This window comes from Rhinatrema bivittatum, chromosome 6 (genome assembly GCF_901001135.1).
Source record: "Rhinatrema bivittatum chromosome 6, aRhiBiv1.1, whole genome shotgun sequence".
In the NCBI taxonomy this organism is placed as follows: Eukaryota; Metazoa; Chordata; class Amphibia; order Gymnophiona; family Rhinatrematidae; genus Rhinatrema; species Rhinatrema bivittatum.
This window is the reverse complement of record NC_042620.1, coordinates 265,445,493-265,463,844: the sequence shown is the minus strand read 5'-3', so window position 1 is coordinate 265,463,844 and position 18,352 is coordinate 265,445,493. Positions and strand designations below refer to the sequence as shown.

The 18,352-nt window shown below is 41.7% G+C and overlaps 1 protein-coding gene across 4 annotated transcripts in view; it reads left to right on the top strand.

Moving 5' to 3' along the window:
• The window catches only part of ENOX2 (ecto-NOX disulfide-thiol exchanger 2), a 292,330-nt gene that overhangs the window by 218,884 nt on the left and 55,094 nt on the right, over positions 1-18,352 (top strand). For all 4 annotated transcript variants that reach the window (XM_029607117.1, XM_029607116.1, XM_029607118.1 and 1 more), the window contains 2 exons: positions 1,114-1,298; positions 17,359-17,466. In XM_029607117.1, the coding sequence (XP_029462977.1) occupies positions 1,114-1,298; positions 17,359-17,466 (293 nt within the window). The remainder of the gene's footprint in view (positions 1-1,113; positions 1,299-17,358; positions 17,467-18,352) is intronic.

Genomic DNA, 18,352 nt, shown 5'->3' with positions numbered 1-18,352 from the left:
TAAATTTTAGTGTTAAGAGAGTTTGCCCTTCTCCCCAAAGGGGAAGACAGCTCAAACCTCTCAAAGTTTGTCTCCAGGAAGAAGAAAGCTCTTTGACCAATCAGTTGAGGTCAAAGATTTCTAGTAGTATACTAGAACTCTGCAGCTTGCTGGCTGCATTCTATTTTTGTGGAGAGGAAAGCTGGTTGAGTGCAAACTTTGGAGGATATTCATCCTAGGGAAAGGACAAAAGATCCATTCTTGAGGGGCTGCAACATTTACACGATACCAGGGAGAGTCTAGTAGGAACTGAGGTATGGGAGGCCAAAGAGACACATGGAACAATTATTGCTGAGCATTTTCGATGTATTTTTGCTATATTTCTTGAGTGACTGTAAATCTGAAAGAAGTATTCTTTTGTGTCAGTGAATTATTTTTACCTTTTTGTATCAGTAAACTTTTCTTAATTTGGAACAATGATTAAGATGAGAAGTCTTTTTATCTGAGTGAGCATGAAACTGATTCCTTTTGATCTGGAAGTAGTTTATTTTCCTACTATCTGAAAGAACCATTGGGACTGCAGTCAGTTTATTTGGTCTCAGAAGTGTCCAAAGATATGCTCTTGACCTGCTGGAGACACGATAAAACAGGTTATATTATGTTAACCCCTTTCAGTATCCTACTGCTAATAGGATCTGTACATTAACACTTTACAGTATCTCACATCTTACCTAGTCTGTACATACAGAGGCAGATATTTAAAAAAAAAAAAAAAAAAAAGCTGATCACCTAAATTTAGGCCTCTAAATTAGGTGCCTAAGTTTTCAGCTGAAAATTCACATACATTTAGGGTCCTAAATATAATTCAGCTATTTATTTGCCTGGGTTTAGACTCCTAAATTAGGTGCCTAGTTCTGAAAATCAGTTCTAAGCTCCTAACGTTCTTTCCCTGCCCTAACTCTACTACCATAGCCATTCACTTTTTAGGGTCTTAAATTTAGGACCTAATGAAAGTTGGATCCTAAACTTAGGATCTCAGCCCTAATACATTTTCAAAAGGGCTAATTTAGGAGCCTTAACTCTGAAAATTAGCCCTGTAATCATTATAGTATCCTTACAGCACACTTTTTCCAGCTTTACAGGCACAGGCAGATGCTTTGAAAGAAGAAAATGACAGCCTGCGCTGTCAGCTAGATGGTTACAGGAATGAAGTGGAGTTGCTGAAACAAGAACAAGGGAAAGTAAACTGCAGTGATGAAGATATCACCAAGGACGCACAGATGAATATATTGCAGCAAGCACTACAAGGAATGCAGCAGGTAAGGGAAACAGGATTGCAATTTCCAGATTTAAGCCATTTCAGAAAAGAGTACCAAACCAAGTAAGCTCTTATGTACGCAGGTACACTTTTAACCCTATTTTCCTTAGCAGTGGGGGCTAATGAAATGTAGTATTTTAAGTAGGTCTTAGTGTTGAAATGGATTTGGGTACTGTATAATCAAGTCATATGCTAGGATCACTTCTGGGGGGAGTGAGGACTGTGAGAGGAGGAGTGGGAACTCGGGTAGCAAGATCTAGTGCTGACTTTGGCAACACTTTACCGAGACGCCCTTCCCCTCCCCCATAGTGACAACACCATCTGCGACTGACCAGCTGGTATTTAAATCGGGACGCCTGCGGTGCACAGTCACTGCTGGCGCACTGCCGAAGCCACGCGCGCTAAAGGTCAGACACTGTCTCAGAATATGCTGCAAGTATCCACTTTTATGAGTGAGATCAGGGGAAGATTAGGTGAATATAATAAGTTGGAAAGTTTGGAGAGTTTGGTTGTGAATGTGAATAATGTGATAACTGTACAGAGTGTTGATGTTTCATCTATTAAAGATAGTTTATTTGTTTATAATCTATTAGAAACGCTGGAAAATATGGTTCGTAGTAAAACTTGAGATTTTTGAATTTTCCTATAACTAGGTTGTTATTTCCTATGGAAATGTTTAAGAAGTATTTGAAAGATATTTTGGAAATGTTAGATGATCAAGTTCCTTCTGTGTCTAATTTGTACTATCTGCCAAGACAACGATCAAATATCAATGGGGTATTAGAAAAAAATAGACAGGAGACTTTAGATGCTTCTGCTTTTTTTGGAATCTTCCATAGATTTTGTTCCAACAAGAGCGCAACATTAATGGTATCTTTTTGCCTAGATAAAGATAAAGTCTTCCAGAAATATTGTTTAAATAAACATATTTCCTTTTGTGGTCATAGAATACAATTATTTCCTGATGTTGCAAGAGAAATGCAAAGAAAAAGGAAGCACTTCTTACTTTAAAGGAGAAAGTGCTGCAATTAGTTGACACCTTTTTCTTGAAATTTCCCTGTTTCTCACAGGACATATGGGTGACATCAGTGGACGGAGCCCTGCTACGGAAAACTTTTCTGTCAAAGTTTCTATAAAGCTTTGACTGACGCTGGCACACTGAGTGCACTGGGCGTGCTCAACCTGCAATTATCCCTGTGACCACAGGTGTCTCCCCTCAGTCTTCTTTTTTCCACTCTGCAGTAAGCATAGCAGTTAGGAGCTCTGTAAGAAATTCTCACAACTTTTCCACACGGAAACACTTAAACTTTTACTTCACAAACACTTTTTCCTATGTGGGTCTCCCCTCGCGTACGTTTAACCGACGCTCGGTGAGTACTATGCCATGTTTTTCGGTCGGTTCCTGTCACCTCACTACAGTTTCCCCGGCCTACCAACCGAATTGCGGCCTTTCCTCTCCCTATGTTTTCACAGTTAGCCCCACATAGCCTACGAGTGTCCTCCTGTGACCCTCTGCCTGGTTATTAGAGCTAGTGGAATAGGGATTGCCACGGTTACCGTTGCTGCCAGGGCCCCCTGTCGAATTCACACCTCAGTACCTTCATGCAGTCGATGCCCCATCGGTACCCCTTTCCAGGCCGTCCTGCCGTTTTCGACACCATCGACACCCCTCCCCCAGCGGTCCGTCAATTCCATCGGTGCCGTCTGTGCTATCGATGCCTGGGTCGATGCCATCAATGCCCAGGTCAGTTCCATCGATGCCAGGGTCGATGCCATCGATGGCATCGTCGGTTCCATCGATGCCATCTTCTATTCCATCGACGCCCGGGTCGATGCCATCGACGCCCGGGTCGATGTCATAGAGGACATCGACGCCCGTCTCCATCCATAGATGCCATCGATGCCCATGTTTCCATCGGTGTCCTCGTTCCTATTGATGCGGCCATCGATTTCATCGATGCCAACATCAATTTTCTTATGCCATCGATGTCTTTTCGATCCTTTGATGCCACATCGTTGCCATCGATACCTATACTGATGCCGTCGATGCCTCCGTCACTGTTATCGTTGCTCTGCCTGGCCATCAACATTTTTTCATATATATATTTTTGATGATTCCCTTGAGGCCGCCCCATGCCGCCATCGATACCGTCAATACTGACATAGCACCTACACGCAATGCCCTCGCCTAAACATAGTGCTCCATGCTTTGGGGTTTTTACTACAGCCCTGTATCAACCTACGACACTACATAGTGCCAGGAGCAGTGCAGGCATGCTGACAGTCCGTCATCATTCGCCATCCAGGACAGCGAGGGCGTCCATCTCGGCGCTGGGGAAAGACCGGGCCAGCACCGTGGCACTCATTGTCACCGGCACGGTGATCGTCCGCCACAGACGCCATCCAGCACATCGGTGCAATCCTACTCGGTGCTGGAGAATGCCCGGGCCTAGCAACATCGCTACTGCCACCGCCGCTGTTCCACACAACGCTGGCAGTCCTCCGTGCTCCAGAATGACCGGACTGAGTTCCGAGGAATTCTGCACTGGCGTCACGATACATCGAGCCGCTGCAAAGAGGGCTGGGTTCATGAGTCATAATGGCTCCCCTGTACCCGAGCCGGGTTCATGAGTCATAATGGCTCCCCTGTACCCGAGGCATTCCCCACCGACACCGGTGCGGGGTTCTGTACCTCCACAAATTAATGTGATAGCAACAGACACGCTCAGCCTGGACTCCTCTGTACCTGCGCCACCATACCAGATTACAGAGTTGAGTCGGACGTCTACGTCCTCCAGGCTATCCCTTGATGACTCCTGAAATCCACGGAGCCATCCATCTTCTCCGGCTCATCCTTCTGCGATCCACGACGGATGTAAGTACTCTACTTTAATCCCGCTTCAGCATCAATCCCATTGAGACCTGTTCTCTAAACCGGGCCATATGGTTCGATAGGTTCTAGGTCGTCTGGCCTTCCAAGAGCCATATTAGTATCACATATCGCTATTGCCAGCTATGTTGGACACAATACCAAGAAAACCTCTCTACCAATCATTTGGGATTCCATCAGGACATCCTCCCATTGTTAGCAACGGGACTCTGTACTGATTAATACTCTGGTTTCTGGTTCCTAATTAAGGTTTGAAATTCCAGATGCATTCGCTGATTTGCTAAACTCAAGATTCAGCACTGTCTCAATTGCAAGTCCACCTCGATACCTGGCGACGGGTCTTGTCATTTTCTTGTATAGCACACACAAATGCGGGTACGACTTTTACCGCTCACGCTCCCATGGGAGATTACATGATATCCTGATTACATCAGCCTCGCCAGTTGGATACCTCCTGGTCTCTCAACTTGCCGGATATCAGAGCGGCCACCCCACTTTGTACCAAGGTTCAGGGTACAGTCCCCCAGACGCTTCAAAGCGCAGGGGGGGGGGAGTTTTACTCTCACTATTCTTTCTTTCAACAGAAAGTAGTTACTCTCCGCCCATCTCAGAAATATCAACTTTCTTCAGAAGGTGCAGGTAAAATGGTATCTCTCATCACCATGCTTCCGTACCGCAGTAAGTAGGTTGCCTCTCTCTTCTATTTTTTCTGTGTGCTTCATGGTGAGACAACAATATTACAATCCCAAGCTCTGCCGGTTGCACCGGCTTCGGCAACTGGGGTATTTGCTGTTTTCTCTACGGAGTAAAACATCATTCACGCTTTTCCTTGCATGGATAGCTGCATAACAATTGGAAGGATCCAACAGAAGAAAATAGGATAATGCATAAATGTTGGCAAGTTAAATGTAAGACATTGATAAGACAGGCTAAGAGAGAATTTGAAAAGAAGTTGGCCGTAGAGGCAAAAACCCACAGTAAAAACTTTTTAAAATATATCCGAAGCAGAAAGCCTGTGAGGGAGCCAGTTGGACTGTTAGATGATCGAAGGGTTAAAGGGGCAATTAGAGAAGATAAGGCCATCGCAGAAAGATTAAATGATTTTTTTGCTTCAGTGCTTACTGAAGAGGATGTTGGGGAGATACCCATATCAGAGAAGGTTTTCATGGGTAATGATTCAGATGGACTGAACCAAATCACGGTGAACCTAGAAGATGTGGTAGGCCCGCTTGACAAATTGAATAGTAGTAAATCACCTGTACCGGATGGTATTCACCCCAGGGTTCCGAAGGAACTAAAAAATGAAATTTCAGACCTACTAGTAAAAATTTGTAACCTACCATTAAAATCATCCATTGTACCTGAAGACTGGAGGGTGGCTAATGTAACCCCAATATTTAAAAAGGGCTCCATGGGCAATCCGGGAAACTACGGACCAGTTAGCCTAACGTCAGTGCCAGGAAAAATAGTGGAAAGTGTTCTAAATATCAAAATCACAGAACATATAGAAAGACATGGTTTAATGGAACAAAGTCAGCATGGCTTGACCCAAGGCATGTCTTGCCTCACAAATCTGCTTCACTGTTTTATTTATTTATTTAACTTTTTTTTATATACCGAGGTTCTAGAGACAAAATCACTAAGCACTTCGGTTTACATACAACTATTGAAATGACTGACTTGAGTCTTACAGAGAACAGGAAATAAATAACTTGGATATTATACATTTAAACTCATAATGACATAGAACCTTTAAATAACAGAAACAGTAAAGGTTGGCAGTCAAACATGTAACAGGCGATTATATGAGAATAGAGCAATATGAGATTATATCTGTGGTTGTTTGGCAGTGAAAAACATGATAATTTGCGTCCAGTGGGTAGGAAGGATTAAGATCGAATTAGGCGTAGGCTAGGGAGAAGATCCAAGTTTTGAGTCTTTTTTTGAAAGTAATTGGACATTGTTCCAGTCTAAGTTCTGAAGGGAGAGAGTTCCAATGATTCAGGCCGACTAGTAGAGAAGGCTCTTTTATTTGAAAATGATTTAATTGGAGGCGTTTTTAGAGAGCCTTTTTGGGCAGCTCTTAACGGGCGGGAAGAAGAATATAGTTGTAAAGGGATCCTGAAGTCCAGAGGGGAGGATTTGTAGATAGATTTGTGTATGATAGAACAAGTTTTATAGAGAATTCTATATTTAATCGGGAGCCAGTGGAGATTCTTTAGAATTGGAGTGATGTGGTCTCTTTTTTTTTTATTTTGTTAGAATCCTAGCTGTGGCATTCTATAGCATTTGTAGAGGTCTAAGGGAAATCGCTGGGAGACCAATTAAAAGGGCATTGCAATAGTCAATCTTAGAAAATATGATCGCTTGCAGAACTGATCTGAAATCATGGGGGTGAAGTAGGGGTCTGAGTCGTTTTAAAACTTGAAGTTTGAAGAAGCAATCCTTCACTGTGTTGCTGATGAAGCTTTTGAAATTGAGTTGGTTGTCCATGATGACTCCTAAGTTTCTGACCATGGGAGAAAATGAAGGTGGTGGAATTGGGTGAGAGTTAGAGAGTTGGTAGTTGCCATCTTGGGTAATGAGGAGGAATTCAGTTTTATTAGTATTGAGAATTAAACAAAGGTCCGCAAGGAGATTGGAAATGGAAGTAAAACATGAATTCCAAAAATGAAGAGTTTCTTGCAGAGATTTGGTAATTGGAATGAGTATTTGGACATCATCTGTGTATAGGTAACAGGTTAGATTCAGCTTAGATAATAAGTGACAAAGGGGGAGCAGGTAAATGTTAAATAAAGTTGGACATAAGGAGGATCCTTGAGGGACTCCTAAAGTGGAAGGAGTTAATAAACATGTAGATAAAGGTGAACCGGTAAATGTAGTATATTTGGATTTTCAGAAGGCGTTTGACAAAGTTCCTCATGAGAGGCTTCTAGGAAAAGTAAAAAGTCATGGGATAGGTTGCGATGTCCTTTCGTGGATTACAAACTGGCTAAAAGACAGGAAACAGAGAGTAGGATTAAATGGACAATTTTCTCAGTGGAAGGGATTGGGCAGTGGAATGCCTCAGGGATCTGTATTGGGACCTGTACTTTTCAATATATTTTAAATGATCTGGAAAGAAATACAACAAGTGAGGTAATTAAATTTGCAGATGATACAAAATTGTTCAGAGTAGTTCAATCACAAGCAGATTGTGATAAATTGCAGGAAGACCTTCTGAGACTGGAAAATTGGGCATCCAAATGGCAGATGAAATTTAATGTGGATAAGTGTAAGGTGATGCATATAGGGAAAAATAACCCATGCTATAGTTACACAATGTTAAGTTCCATATTAGGAGCTACCACCCAAGAAAGAGATCTAGACATCCTAGTGGATAACACATTGAAATCGTTGGTTCAGTGTGCTGCGGCAGTCAAAAAAGCAAATAATTTTGGGAATTATTAGGAAGGGAATGGTGAATAAAACGGAAAATGTCATAATGCCTCTGTATCACTCCATGGTGAGACTCCACCTTGAATACTGTGTACAATTCTGGTCGCCGCATCTCAAAAAAGATATAATTGCGATGGAGAAGGTACAGAGAAGGGCAACCAAAATGATAAGGGGAATGGAACAGCTCCCCTATGAGGAAAGACTAAAGAGGTTAGGACATTTCAGCTTGGAGAAGAGACGGCTGAGGGGGGATATGATAGAGATGTTTAAAATCATGAGAGGTCTAGAACGGGTTAATGTGAATCATATTTACTCTTTTGGATAATAGAAAGACTAGGGGGCACTCCATGAAGTTAGCATGTGGCACATTTAAAACTAATCAGAGAAAGTTTTTTCACTCAACGCAAAATTAAACTCTGGAATTTGTTGCCAGATGATGTGGTTAGTGCAGTTAGTGTAGCTGTGTTTAAAAAAGGATTGGATAAGTTCTTGGAGGAGATGTCCATTACCTGCTATTAATTAAGTTGACTTAGAATATAGCCACTGCTATTACTAGCAACAGTTGCATGGGATAGACTTAGTTGTTGGGTACTTGCCAGGTTCTTATGGCCTGGATTGGCCACTGTTGGAGACAGGAAGCTGAGCTTGATGGATCCTTGGTCTGACCCAGTATGGCATGTCCTTAAGGACTTTCTCAATAAATATAAAAAAGATCATTGCACTTTTTCAATTCAAAACAAAACTGACATTTCTCAGTTAAAAGTTTGTAACATTTTTTTTTTTTTTTTTTACTAATAGTTGATTTTTGTGCTTGATAAATTTTGTATTTAAATATAGTTTAATATTGTTTAAAAATAAATAATGTGAATGGTTTTCAATCAAACATTAATTTTTTTAGCATAGTCAGAGACGTGAATCTTTATGCAAAATTATGTTATTTTGCCACATAACTGTTGCGGAATTTTGAAAAATGTGCTAATTCTTGCCGCAGTATCTTGAAAAATCTGCTTCAGGAAACCTGGTTCTGTTTCTGACCATAACCAGAATGAGACCTGACTACTAGCATTAAAAAAAAAGAGCAGTTTTTAAATTTAGATCATGGAGAAAAGCCAACAGTCGATCAGGAGCTCATGATATAGACTAATGTATTTTCAAAGGGTACTATTAAAACAGGAAAATTAGAATAACCTGATAAAATAGGATGAGGGGGAAAAGTGGATTTAAATGATGAGTAGTCAAATATGAATGAAACCAATCAGCTTCTAATAATGATTGGGTTGTGAATATGAATAAAATGCATACATTTAGATCTCTATAAGGAAATGGAAGAAGTGTAAAAAATAATAAGTTTGAATATTTGGCACTATATGAAGATATAGACCTAATGAGGGAAATTTTTAAAGGAACTTATATAAGTAAAACCCACATGTATATGCATAAGTAGTTCTTTGAAAATAGCCATGGCAGGTATGCATGTAAAAAGTATGCATGTAACCCGATTGTGCACACTCACAGTACACATTCTGGGGGAACAAATTTGGGGTGGGGATAGGACATACTGCAGACTTTTTAATTTTCAAAAGGGAACTTTGCCAGACTAGAGATTTTATGTGCCTAAAATCGCTTTGAAAATTAGTGGTAGAATCTGTGCATAACAAGTAAATGCAGACTTTACCGCTATTCTTGATTTACTAAAATTATCCTCAGTGAGCATAATTTTCATAATGCATAAAACATCTGTGGTATTTGCACGGGTAGGTGCAAATACCACAGATGCTTTCCCCACAGACTTTGTACCATTTCTCAAAGGGAAAGTATGTATGTAGTTTCCCTTTCAAAATTACAAAGGAAAAAGTACACACTGAGATTTGTGTGTGATTTTTCCATAGACACTGTTTCCCTGAAAAACGGCATGCATATTTTTCAAAATGCAAAATTATGCAAGTTGTTGCTTCCCCCAACCCTACCTTTCCCACCTACTTTTCCTATGGCTAAAAATTTGCACATTGTTGAACCCTGTGTATACTTTTACCAAGGAAGGTGGGCAATTTTCAGACAACCTATTTCTTGAGTAGATGGCTTTTGGAAGTGTCCTAAGATATCTTAGAGACCTGGTGAAAAAAATATGGGACATTGTGATGCCATGATACAAAATTGAAACAATAGAGCAGCTGGAACTGGCGATCAGATGACCTTATATGATAAGGAAGACATAGAGTCAAGTAGGATAAAAGTTTTGCAGACAACAAACTACACTCTGTAATCTCTATGGATAGAAATTCCATGTGTAATGGCAAAGAGTATAGCAGTGGGCTATGCTATCGTCTACCCGAAGAGGATGATGAAAGAGCCTGTGAAATGCTAAGAAGCGATTACACAGACTACTAGATTTAGAAACACAAAATTAATGGGAGATTTCAGTTATCTTCAATTTCAGTTGGTTGAATTTCTTATCCAGGGTATGTTAGGTAAGTTTCTGGATTATATAAATGACTGCTTCATGGATCAACTGATGAGCGGGAGGACTATTTTAGATCTAGTTCTCAGTAGGATTCAGGATGTAGGTGTAAGTGATAACTGTGGTAAGCTGCTTAACAATAGTGATCATAATACAATCAAATTTGACATAATCACTGGAGGAAAATAATAAATAAAAGTATTGCAGCACTTATTCAACTTGAAAAATGCAGGCTTTGATGAAATGAGTTAGGAGGAAGCTAAAAGGAGCCGTTGTGAGGGTAAAAGTCTATGAGGTATAGATTGTGTTTAAAAATACCATCTTGGAAGCCCGGATAAAATGTATTCCACAAGTTTCAAAAAAAGCAAAGTTTGAAAGCAAAGTAAACAACTGCCAGCAGGCTAAATGATACAGTGAAAGAGGTTATTAAAGCCAAAAAGGCATCCTTTAAATTATAGCATTTCTTAATGAAGAAAATAAGGAAAAGCATATGGATTGGCAAATAAAAATAATAAAGCAAAAACAATAAATAGGCTTGGCAGATAGGAAGGTCCCTAGTTCTTTGTGTTTATAGGCAATTGGTCGGGCAGCTCTTACAAGCAGCTTGCAGGACAATAGCAACCTTTTGGAAACGGAACCCTAGCATTGGCATGCTCAAATACAATGAAATAGCAGACATTGAGCATATTTGATATGTTAAAACATGAGTAATGTAAATATATGGAGTTATTTCATCGGTATTGTGAGTGCAAATTGATTGATAAGCCAAATGCCCTGGTAATTTTCTGCATTTGTATATTAGTGTGTTTGTTTAGACAAAACTCCATTTATGGAAGATAATGTACGGGAAGAGCTAAGAAAACTGAAAGTGGACAAAGCCATGAGGCCTGATGAGATTCACCCCAGAATACTGAAGGAACTCAGAGATGTGCTGTTGGGTCCACTGTGTGACCTGTTCAATAGATCTTTGGAAAGGGTGTAATGCCTAGTGACTGGAGAAGAGTGGTGGTGGTCCTGCTTCACAAGAGTGGGAGCAGAGAAGAGGCTAGAAACTATAGGCCAGTTAACATCACCTCGGTGGTGGAAAAATTAATGGAGAATCTGCTTAAGGAAAGGATAGTGAACTATCTACAATCCGGTGGGTTGCTCAATCAGAAGCAGCATGGATTCACCCGGGGAAGGTCCTGTCAGACGAATCTAATTGATTTCTTTGATTGGGTGACTAGAGAACTGGATCAGAGAAGAGCGCTCGATGTAATTTACTTGGATTTTAGTAAAGGTTTTGATACGGTCCCACACAGAAGACTCATCAACAAAATGAGAAGCTTGGGAGTCAGCTCCAAGGTGATGGTGTGGATTACAAACTGGTTGACGGGTAGCAAACCCGTCAACCGGTGATGGTGATGGTAAATGGAACCTACTCTGAAGAGAGAATGGTGTTAAATAGAGTGCCACAGGGATCGGTGTTGGGACCGGTTCTGTTCAACATCTTCGTAGCAATATTGCGGAAGGGAGAGAAGGTAAAGTTTGTCTATTTGCGGATGATACTAAGATCTGCAATAGAGTGGACCCGCCGGAAAGAGTACAGAGAATGAGACGGGATGTAAGGAAGCTGGAAGAGTGATCAAACATATGACAGCTGGGATTCAATGCCAAGAAACACAGAGTCATGCATTTAGGGTGTGGTAATCTGAAAGAACTATATGCGTTGGGGGGTGAAGGGCTGATGTGCACGGAGCAGGAGAGAGACCTTGGGGTGATAGTGTCTAATGACCTGAAGTCGACGAAGCAGTGTGATATGGTGATAGCCAAAGCCAGAAAAATGCTGGGCTGCATAGAGAGAGGAATATCTAGTAAGAAAAGGGAAGTGATAATCCCCTTGTAAAGGTCCTTGGTGAGGCCTCACCTGGAGTACTGTGTTCATTTCTGGAGACCGTATCTCAAAGGAGACAGAGACAGGATGGAGGCGGTGCAGAGAAGGGCAACCAAAATGGTGGGTGATCGCCCATCGAATGACTTATGAAGAGAGGTTAAAGAACCTGAATATGTATACCCTGGAGGAGAGGAGGAGCAGGGGTGATATGATACAGACCTTCAGATACTTGAAAGGTTTTAATGATCCATAGTCGTCAACAAACCTTTTTCAATGGAAACAGTTTAGTAGAACTAGGGGTCACGATTTGAAACTCCAGGGAGAAAGACTTAGAACCAATGTCAGGAAATATTTCTTCACTGAGAAGAGTGGTGGATGCCTGGAATGCCCTTCCAGAGGAAGTAGTGAAGACTAAAACTGTGAAGGATTTCAAAGGGGCATGGAATAAACACTGTGGATCCCTAAAAAGCTAGAGGATGGGAATAAATAAAAAAGCTTAACCAGCACGGAGCGGCAATTACTACCCTTAAGATAAACATGGGGGTAACCTGCATGGAGCAGCAGTGACTGCTTTGGGAAGCTTGCCGGGCAGACAAGATGGACCATTTTGGTCTTTTTCTGCCGTCATTTCTATGTTACTATGTAATGACAACTGAAGCAGTGGCTGTTATAGTGACATCTGTTGATGAAGTGGTGAATTGTTTGTAATTACTGTCAAATGTTCAATGTATGTTCTTTGTATGCCATCGAAAGTTTATAAATGAGTTAAATAAAATAAATAAATAGTAAATTAGATGTAAAATATCAATAATGCAGACCAAGAGAGAACTTGAAGGGAAACTTGCCACAGAGGCGAAAACTAATAATAAAATCTTTAGGTGACCAGAGGTAAAGGAAGTGCTCAGAAAGGATAAGACTATACTGATAAAGTAAATTAATTCTTTCTTCAGTCTTTACTGCAGAGGATGTAGGCGAGGTCCCAAGCCAGAACCATTCTTTGTAGATGATGAATTAGAGGCATTGATGCAAATCACTATGAATCTAGAACAAGGGTGGGCAAACTATGGCCCGTGGGTCAAATCCGACCCGATGATAGATTTTTTCTGGCCCTCATCCTCTTCAGTTTTCCCCATTAAGTCCGGCCCGCCGGCACCTTGAATGTCATCAACAGTGGCCTGACATCGCAGACCTTTGTTAATGACTTCGAGCTGGATGTTGGTGGCTGGAGATAACGTCCCCCTCAGAGGGAGCAGCGGGGCAGGAAGAGGGGGAGCATCACCCGGTTATAGAGATGCCCATGTGGCTACTGGTGGACCCCATCCCACTGGCATGGAAGAGAAGAGGCCCATGTGGTCGCTGTTGGATCCGATTCCACCAGCGGTGAAAAGAAGAGGCCCATGCGGCTGCTTGTGGACCTCATCCCTCCAGTGGCAAAGAAAGAGGTCTGTCTTTAGTTCACCCAACAGTGCAGAAGCTGCTCATCTGCATCACTGAGCAAACAGCCCATCTTGTAGCCTGTGCAGGCCTTACAGTAGTAAAAGCTCATGAGGGCAGCAATTTCTCTGTACTTATCTCATGATACATGAGATCAGCATGGAGGAAGTGCTACGCCTCCAAATTTTCAATACCGCAGGGCCTGCAGAGAGAAGGAGCCGCAGAGTGGGCTTGGAGAATGGATCGGCTTCTCCCCAGCATGTGGTGGTGACAGCAGCCACGGAGGAGCAAGGCTGCTCTGTGTGTGTGTGTGTGTGAGAGAGAGAGAGAGAGAATGAATGGGGAGTCTGCCTGGGGGTCTGTATGTATGTAAGAGAAAATGAATGGGTGCTGCCAGGGGGTCTGTATGTGAGAGAGAATGAGTGGGAGTTTGCTTGGAAGTCTTTATATATGTGAGAATGAATGGGAGCTTGCCAGGGGCGTGTGTGTGAGAATCAATGAGAACTTGTCTGAGGTGTGTATGTTGGGGAGCCTGTGAGAACGAGTGCATGTGTGCATGTGTGTGTGTGTGTGAGGGAGTCAGTGAGAGTGAGTACATACTTGTGTGTATGTTGGTGGGTGTGTGTGAGAGAGCAATGTACGTGAGTGAGTGAGACCACATTGTGTATGTGGGTGAGTGAGAACATGTGTGCGGGATAGAGAAAGAGAGTACATGTATGTGCAACAACCCCCCTCCCCTTCCTCTCTGCCTGCTAATCCATGACAGTCTTGGGGCATCTGGAAATTTTTTATTTTTATTTATTTAAAAGTTTTTTGTATACCGCACGTGGGGTCACTTACGTGTCCGTCTAGGCGGTTTAAATCAAATGTTCCCAGGTATGGAGAGTGAGGAATTTTTTAAATCCTTACTAGTTTTAATTATTGGGTATTATTTGATGTGTCTGTTTTGAAATATTTTATAGATGTTTGGAAAACTTTTATGAGAGTTTTTAATTATTTGATGTTATTCTATTTGTTAAATGTGTTGAATTGTTCTTTTTAATGGTGTGGTTACTACTTTGATCCTCTGACTGTGGGGTATAATTGTAACTGCCAGTGTAACTACCCCTCCCCTCCACTCTCAGAGTTCTTAGAGGGACTGTGGCCCTCGGCTCCGATAAGCATGAGAAATGTGGCCCTCTTTTTCAAAAAGAAAAATGTGCCTACCCCTGCTTTAGAAGACATGCTTGAGCAAATTGACAAACTACGTCTTCCCTATGGTGTTTGATCGTGAATGTGTGTGAATTGACTAATGCCTGGCCTGTTTCAGCGATGTAGCATGCTTCGCATTTTATACATTGAAGAATGATATGCTACTTTAGAGGAGGAACATAAGTAGGAACCCCTTATGATGAATGTTTTTCCCATGTGGGGGATTGCGGGGTCCTGTGATATGGGCTGCCCATAGCTTATAGAGTAATACATTGCAGGGATATGTGTCCTGTTCTTTCTGAGTTTCTGTTAGAAGCTTGCTTTTTACTAATTTTTGCTTCAGATAAGGTGGTTCCATGAATACCAATACTGGTGACGCAGGGCATATTTCTTTCAGTGATTCGTCATCCAGGAGTAGTGGTTTATAGGTTAGATTGGCTACATGTGATTAGCAGTTTTAACTAATACCTTATGATATGAATTCATTAGTTTTAAGGGAGTGGTTGCTTACACTTTTGTGAGGTAATCAATCATTTTTTGTAGCAGCATAAGTATACAAGATTTAATATGATAAATGTAGTTTTGTTTCTAAGTCTCTAAATTTTACAGTGCAAAGCACTGTCATGAAGAAATAAGCATAAATGTATGCATTATCTCCAGGTCAGCCTGCACTTGACAAATACACAATGCCAAACTAGTAAACCCAGCTGAAAGATTAATTATCTCACTCTTAGCCATTGGTGGGTCACACTCCTGCAGAAATGCAGGACCAACCTCACAGCACATCACAAGAAATCCAACAACCCTGGTAGGCAAATGACAGGAAAATAGAATCCAGAGGTTTCATTGATGTCTTTTAGGTATGTCGACAGAAACAGGGTTAAGAAAGACTTGACTTACCAAAGTTCTTTCAGGGAATACAGTTGGCAATTATGAGGTTAACAGAGCAGGCTATGCTGAGCATGGAACTCATGGATGTAGTGAATTGCAAAAGTTAAAGTTCAGGTGAAGAAAATCCAGTCTGTATAGTTCAGAGACCTTTTCTCTTTTTGGAATTTCATTGCATATTCAATTCCATAGGATCCAACATTGATCTTGATTGGAATATCATCACCGTCCATAGACACAAAATTGGTGAGATGCTGATGATATCATCTGAGTCTGGATATATGAGAATATTCTCACTCCTGGTAATGAGGTTCATCACTGTGCATTTGCTGAACAATAGCTGCTTCATAGATGGTTTCATGGCTAGATACAAAGTTTTCACCAAGGACATGCTCTGCAGTTCATGTGTCCAGGCACATATAGGCCAATACAGAACGGTGCACTCGGCTGAGCGCACTGTTAGCCCCTGTTTGGACGCATGTTTTTGACGTGCTATTATTACCTCTTATAAAGTAAGGGGTAATAGTGCTTGGAAAACGTGCAGCCAACCCCCATGAAACTAATAGCTCTCATCACATGCAATTGCATGTTGATGAGCCTATTAGGTATTCACCCGCAATACAGAAAGCCGCACACTTTACTCTCAGAAATTAACTCCTGCCAAAGTCAGGAGTTAATTTCAGACGGCACCCGGCAAGTGTACAAAAAAGCAGAAAAAAAAGTCAGAGGCCCCAAAAATTAAAAAAAAATAAAAATCTTCTTTAAAAAAAAACAACAAAATCTGCCCGCGGCCCGTGGGTTGGAAAACAGACGCTCAGTTTTGCCGGCATCCGTGTTCCAAACCCGTGGCTGTCAGCAGGTTTGACAACCGACGCCGGTAAAATTAAGCGTCAGCTGTCAGACCCGCTGACAACCACCGCTTCCGCCAATAAGGAGGCTTAGGCCTGCCTTCTTATTAGCGCGGGCCCTAATTTAAATACTGAGAGGTGCCTGGGCGCGCATTGGGAGAGCGGGAGCTCGCCTCGGAACGCCGGCTCTCACGCGCAGTTTACTGTATGGGCCTGATAGTGAGGTGCAGACAGAGAAGAACAATAGGGAAGAACAATTGTAGTTTCTTCTCTGTGTGATTCAGTCTCATACGAAATTGCTAAGATCATCTTGTGGCTGAAAACTCCATCTTTGTATTGCTTAGGCCTGCACTTTGGTTCAGTCTGTGTGCATGGCTGCAGGCTCAGGTTCAATGAAGAACGTCCTTGTTTAGGGTCACTGGCTTTTACCCTACAGGCTGTAGCTCTTATATGATTTTTCTTACTTTTTCTAGCTCTGGGTTATATGTAACTTACAGGGGAGTTGTGAAATTGTTTGAGTCTACTCTCCTCTGTCCAAATCAAAAAATGTCATCAATATACCAGTAATAACTGAAGGAATGTTTATTCAAAAATGTCTCTTCCAGCTCTTCCATGAAAAGATTGTAATATTGTGGTGCTATGCTCATGCCCATGGCAGTGTGATAATGTCATTATTAAAGTTGAAGTAGTGTGTCAGCATAAATTTGATTAATTTTGTAGTAGTTTCTCGTGTGTATTGGTGGTCCAGGGTGGATGTCTTAAGAAATTTGTCAAATACAGTTATGCCATCTGTATGGGTAATGTTGTAATATAGTGATTCTACATACATTGTTACCAGGAGAGTTCCAGGTAGTAGTTGTTCCATGTTCTTTAACTTGTTTAAAAAGTCTTCGGTGCACAACACAAACAGCTTCCTACAAGTCACCACAAACTTTTATAAACACACTCTTGCTGATAATATAACAGGCCAATGTGTGAATGCAACATACTGGCAGTATATTACATGACTTTCTAATAATGATTCCCTTTTTATTCGTTCAGCATCTTCTAAATTTGCAAAGTGAATATAAGAAAAAAGAGGCTGAACTAGAGAAAGTGAAAGAAGAGAAATCACAATCTGAAAAGCTCTTGGAATCATTGAATAAGCAGGTAAAGTATAGTCTTGAGCTCATGCTCAGTTGCATGTTCGTGAAACAGCCTTACTTTCAGACAAGAAGTACCTGTAGATCACTCTGCAGCTCTTCCTGCTTTCATCATCTGTCCCACAGTAAATGAATGTCTAAAAAATTTAGCAAAGTAGCATAACTTGTCATCAGGCCCAGATTTCCTATTAAGCCATGTAGGCCTGTGCCTAGGGGTGCTACAGTAGAAGGGGGTGCCACCTCCTCTGTGAGGCATCCTTCTCTCAGGCACTGCTCAGCTTTAGCAGCAATATCCTATTAGGAGCAGACTGGCAGCAGTGAATGTAAAATCGCTGATGGCTCGCCTATGCATTTAAGGGAGCAGGTGTGATAGGATGATGCTGCATAGGCTGAGCAGCATTTAGGAGAGATAAGGACCACCTTGTGAAAGAAGGGATTTCCCTTTCACTAAGGTGAGCCCTGAGATAGACTCTTCCCACTCTCCCATGGCCTTGAGGCCTCCACAAGGTAAATCTGACTCTGCTTGTGATACTGGACAAGGAGCCACCCAGAAACCTTAAGTTATGCATCTCACAAAGGTACTGGCCACAGGCAGACGTTCTTCTTGAAGCTAAGAATACTTTGTTTCATTGTTTTCTTTCATTTGAAACAAAAAACAAAGGTCCCCCAAGTCCAGTCTTCTGATTAAAACATAAGAATTGCCCTGCTGGGTCAGACTAAGGATCCATCAAGCCCAATGTACTGTTTCCAGCAGTGGCCAATCCAGGTCACAAGTATCTGTCAGGATCCCAAACAGATTCCATGCTGTTTATGCTCAGGGATAAGCAATGGCATTCCCTAAGTCTACCTGGTTAATAGTTTATGGACCTTTCATCCTGGAACTTGCCATTCCC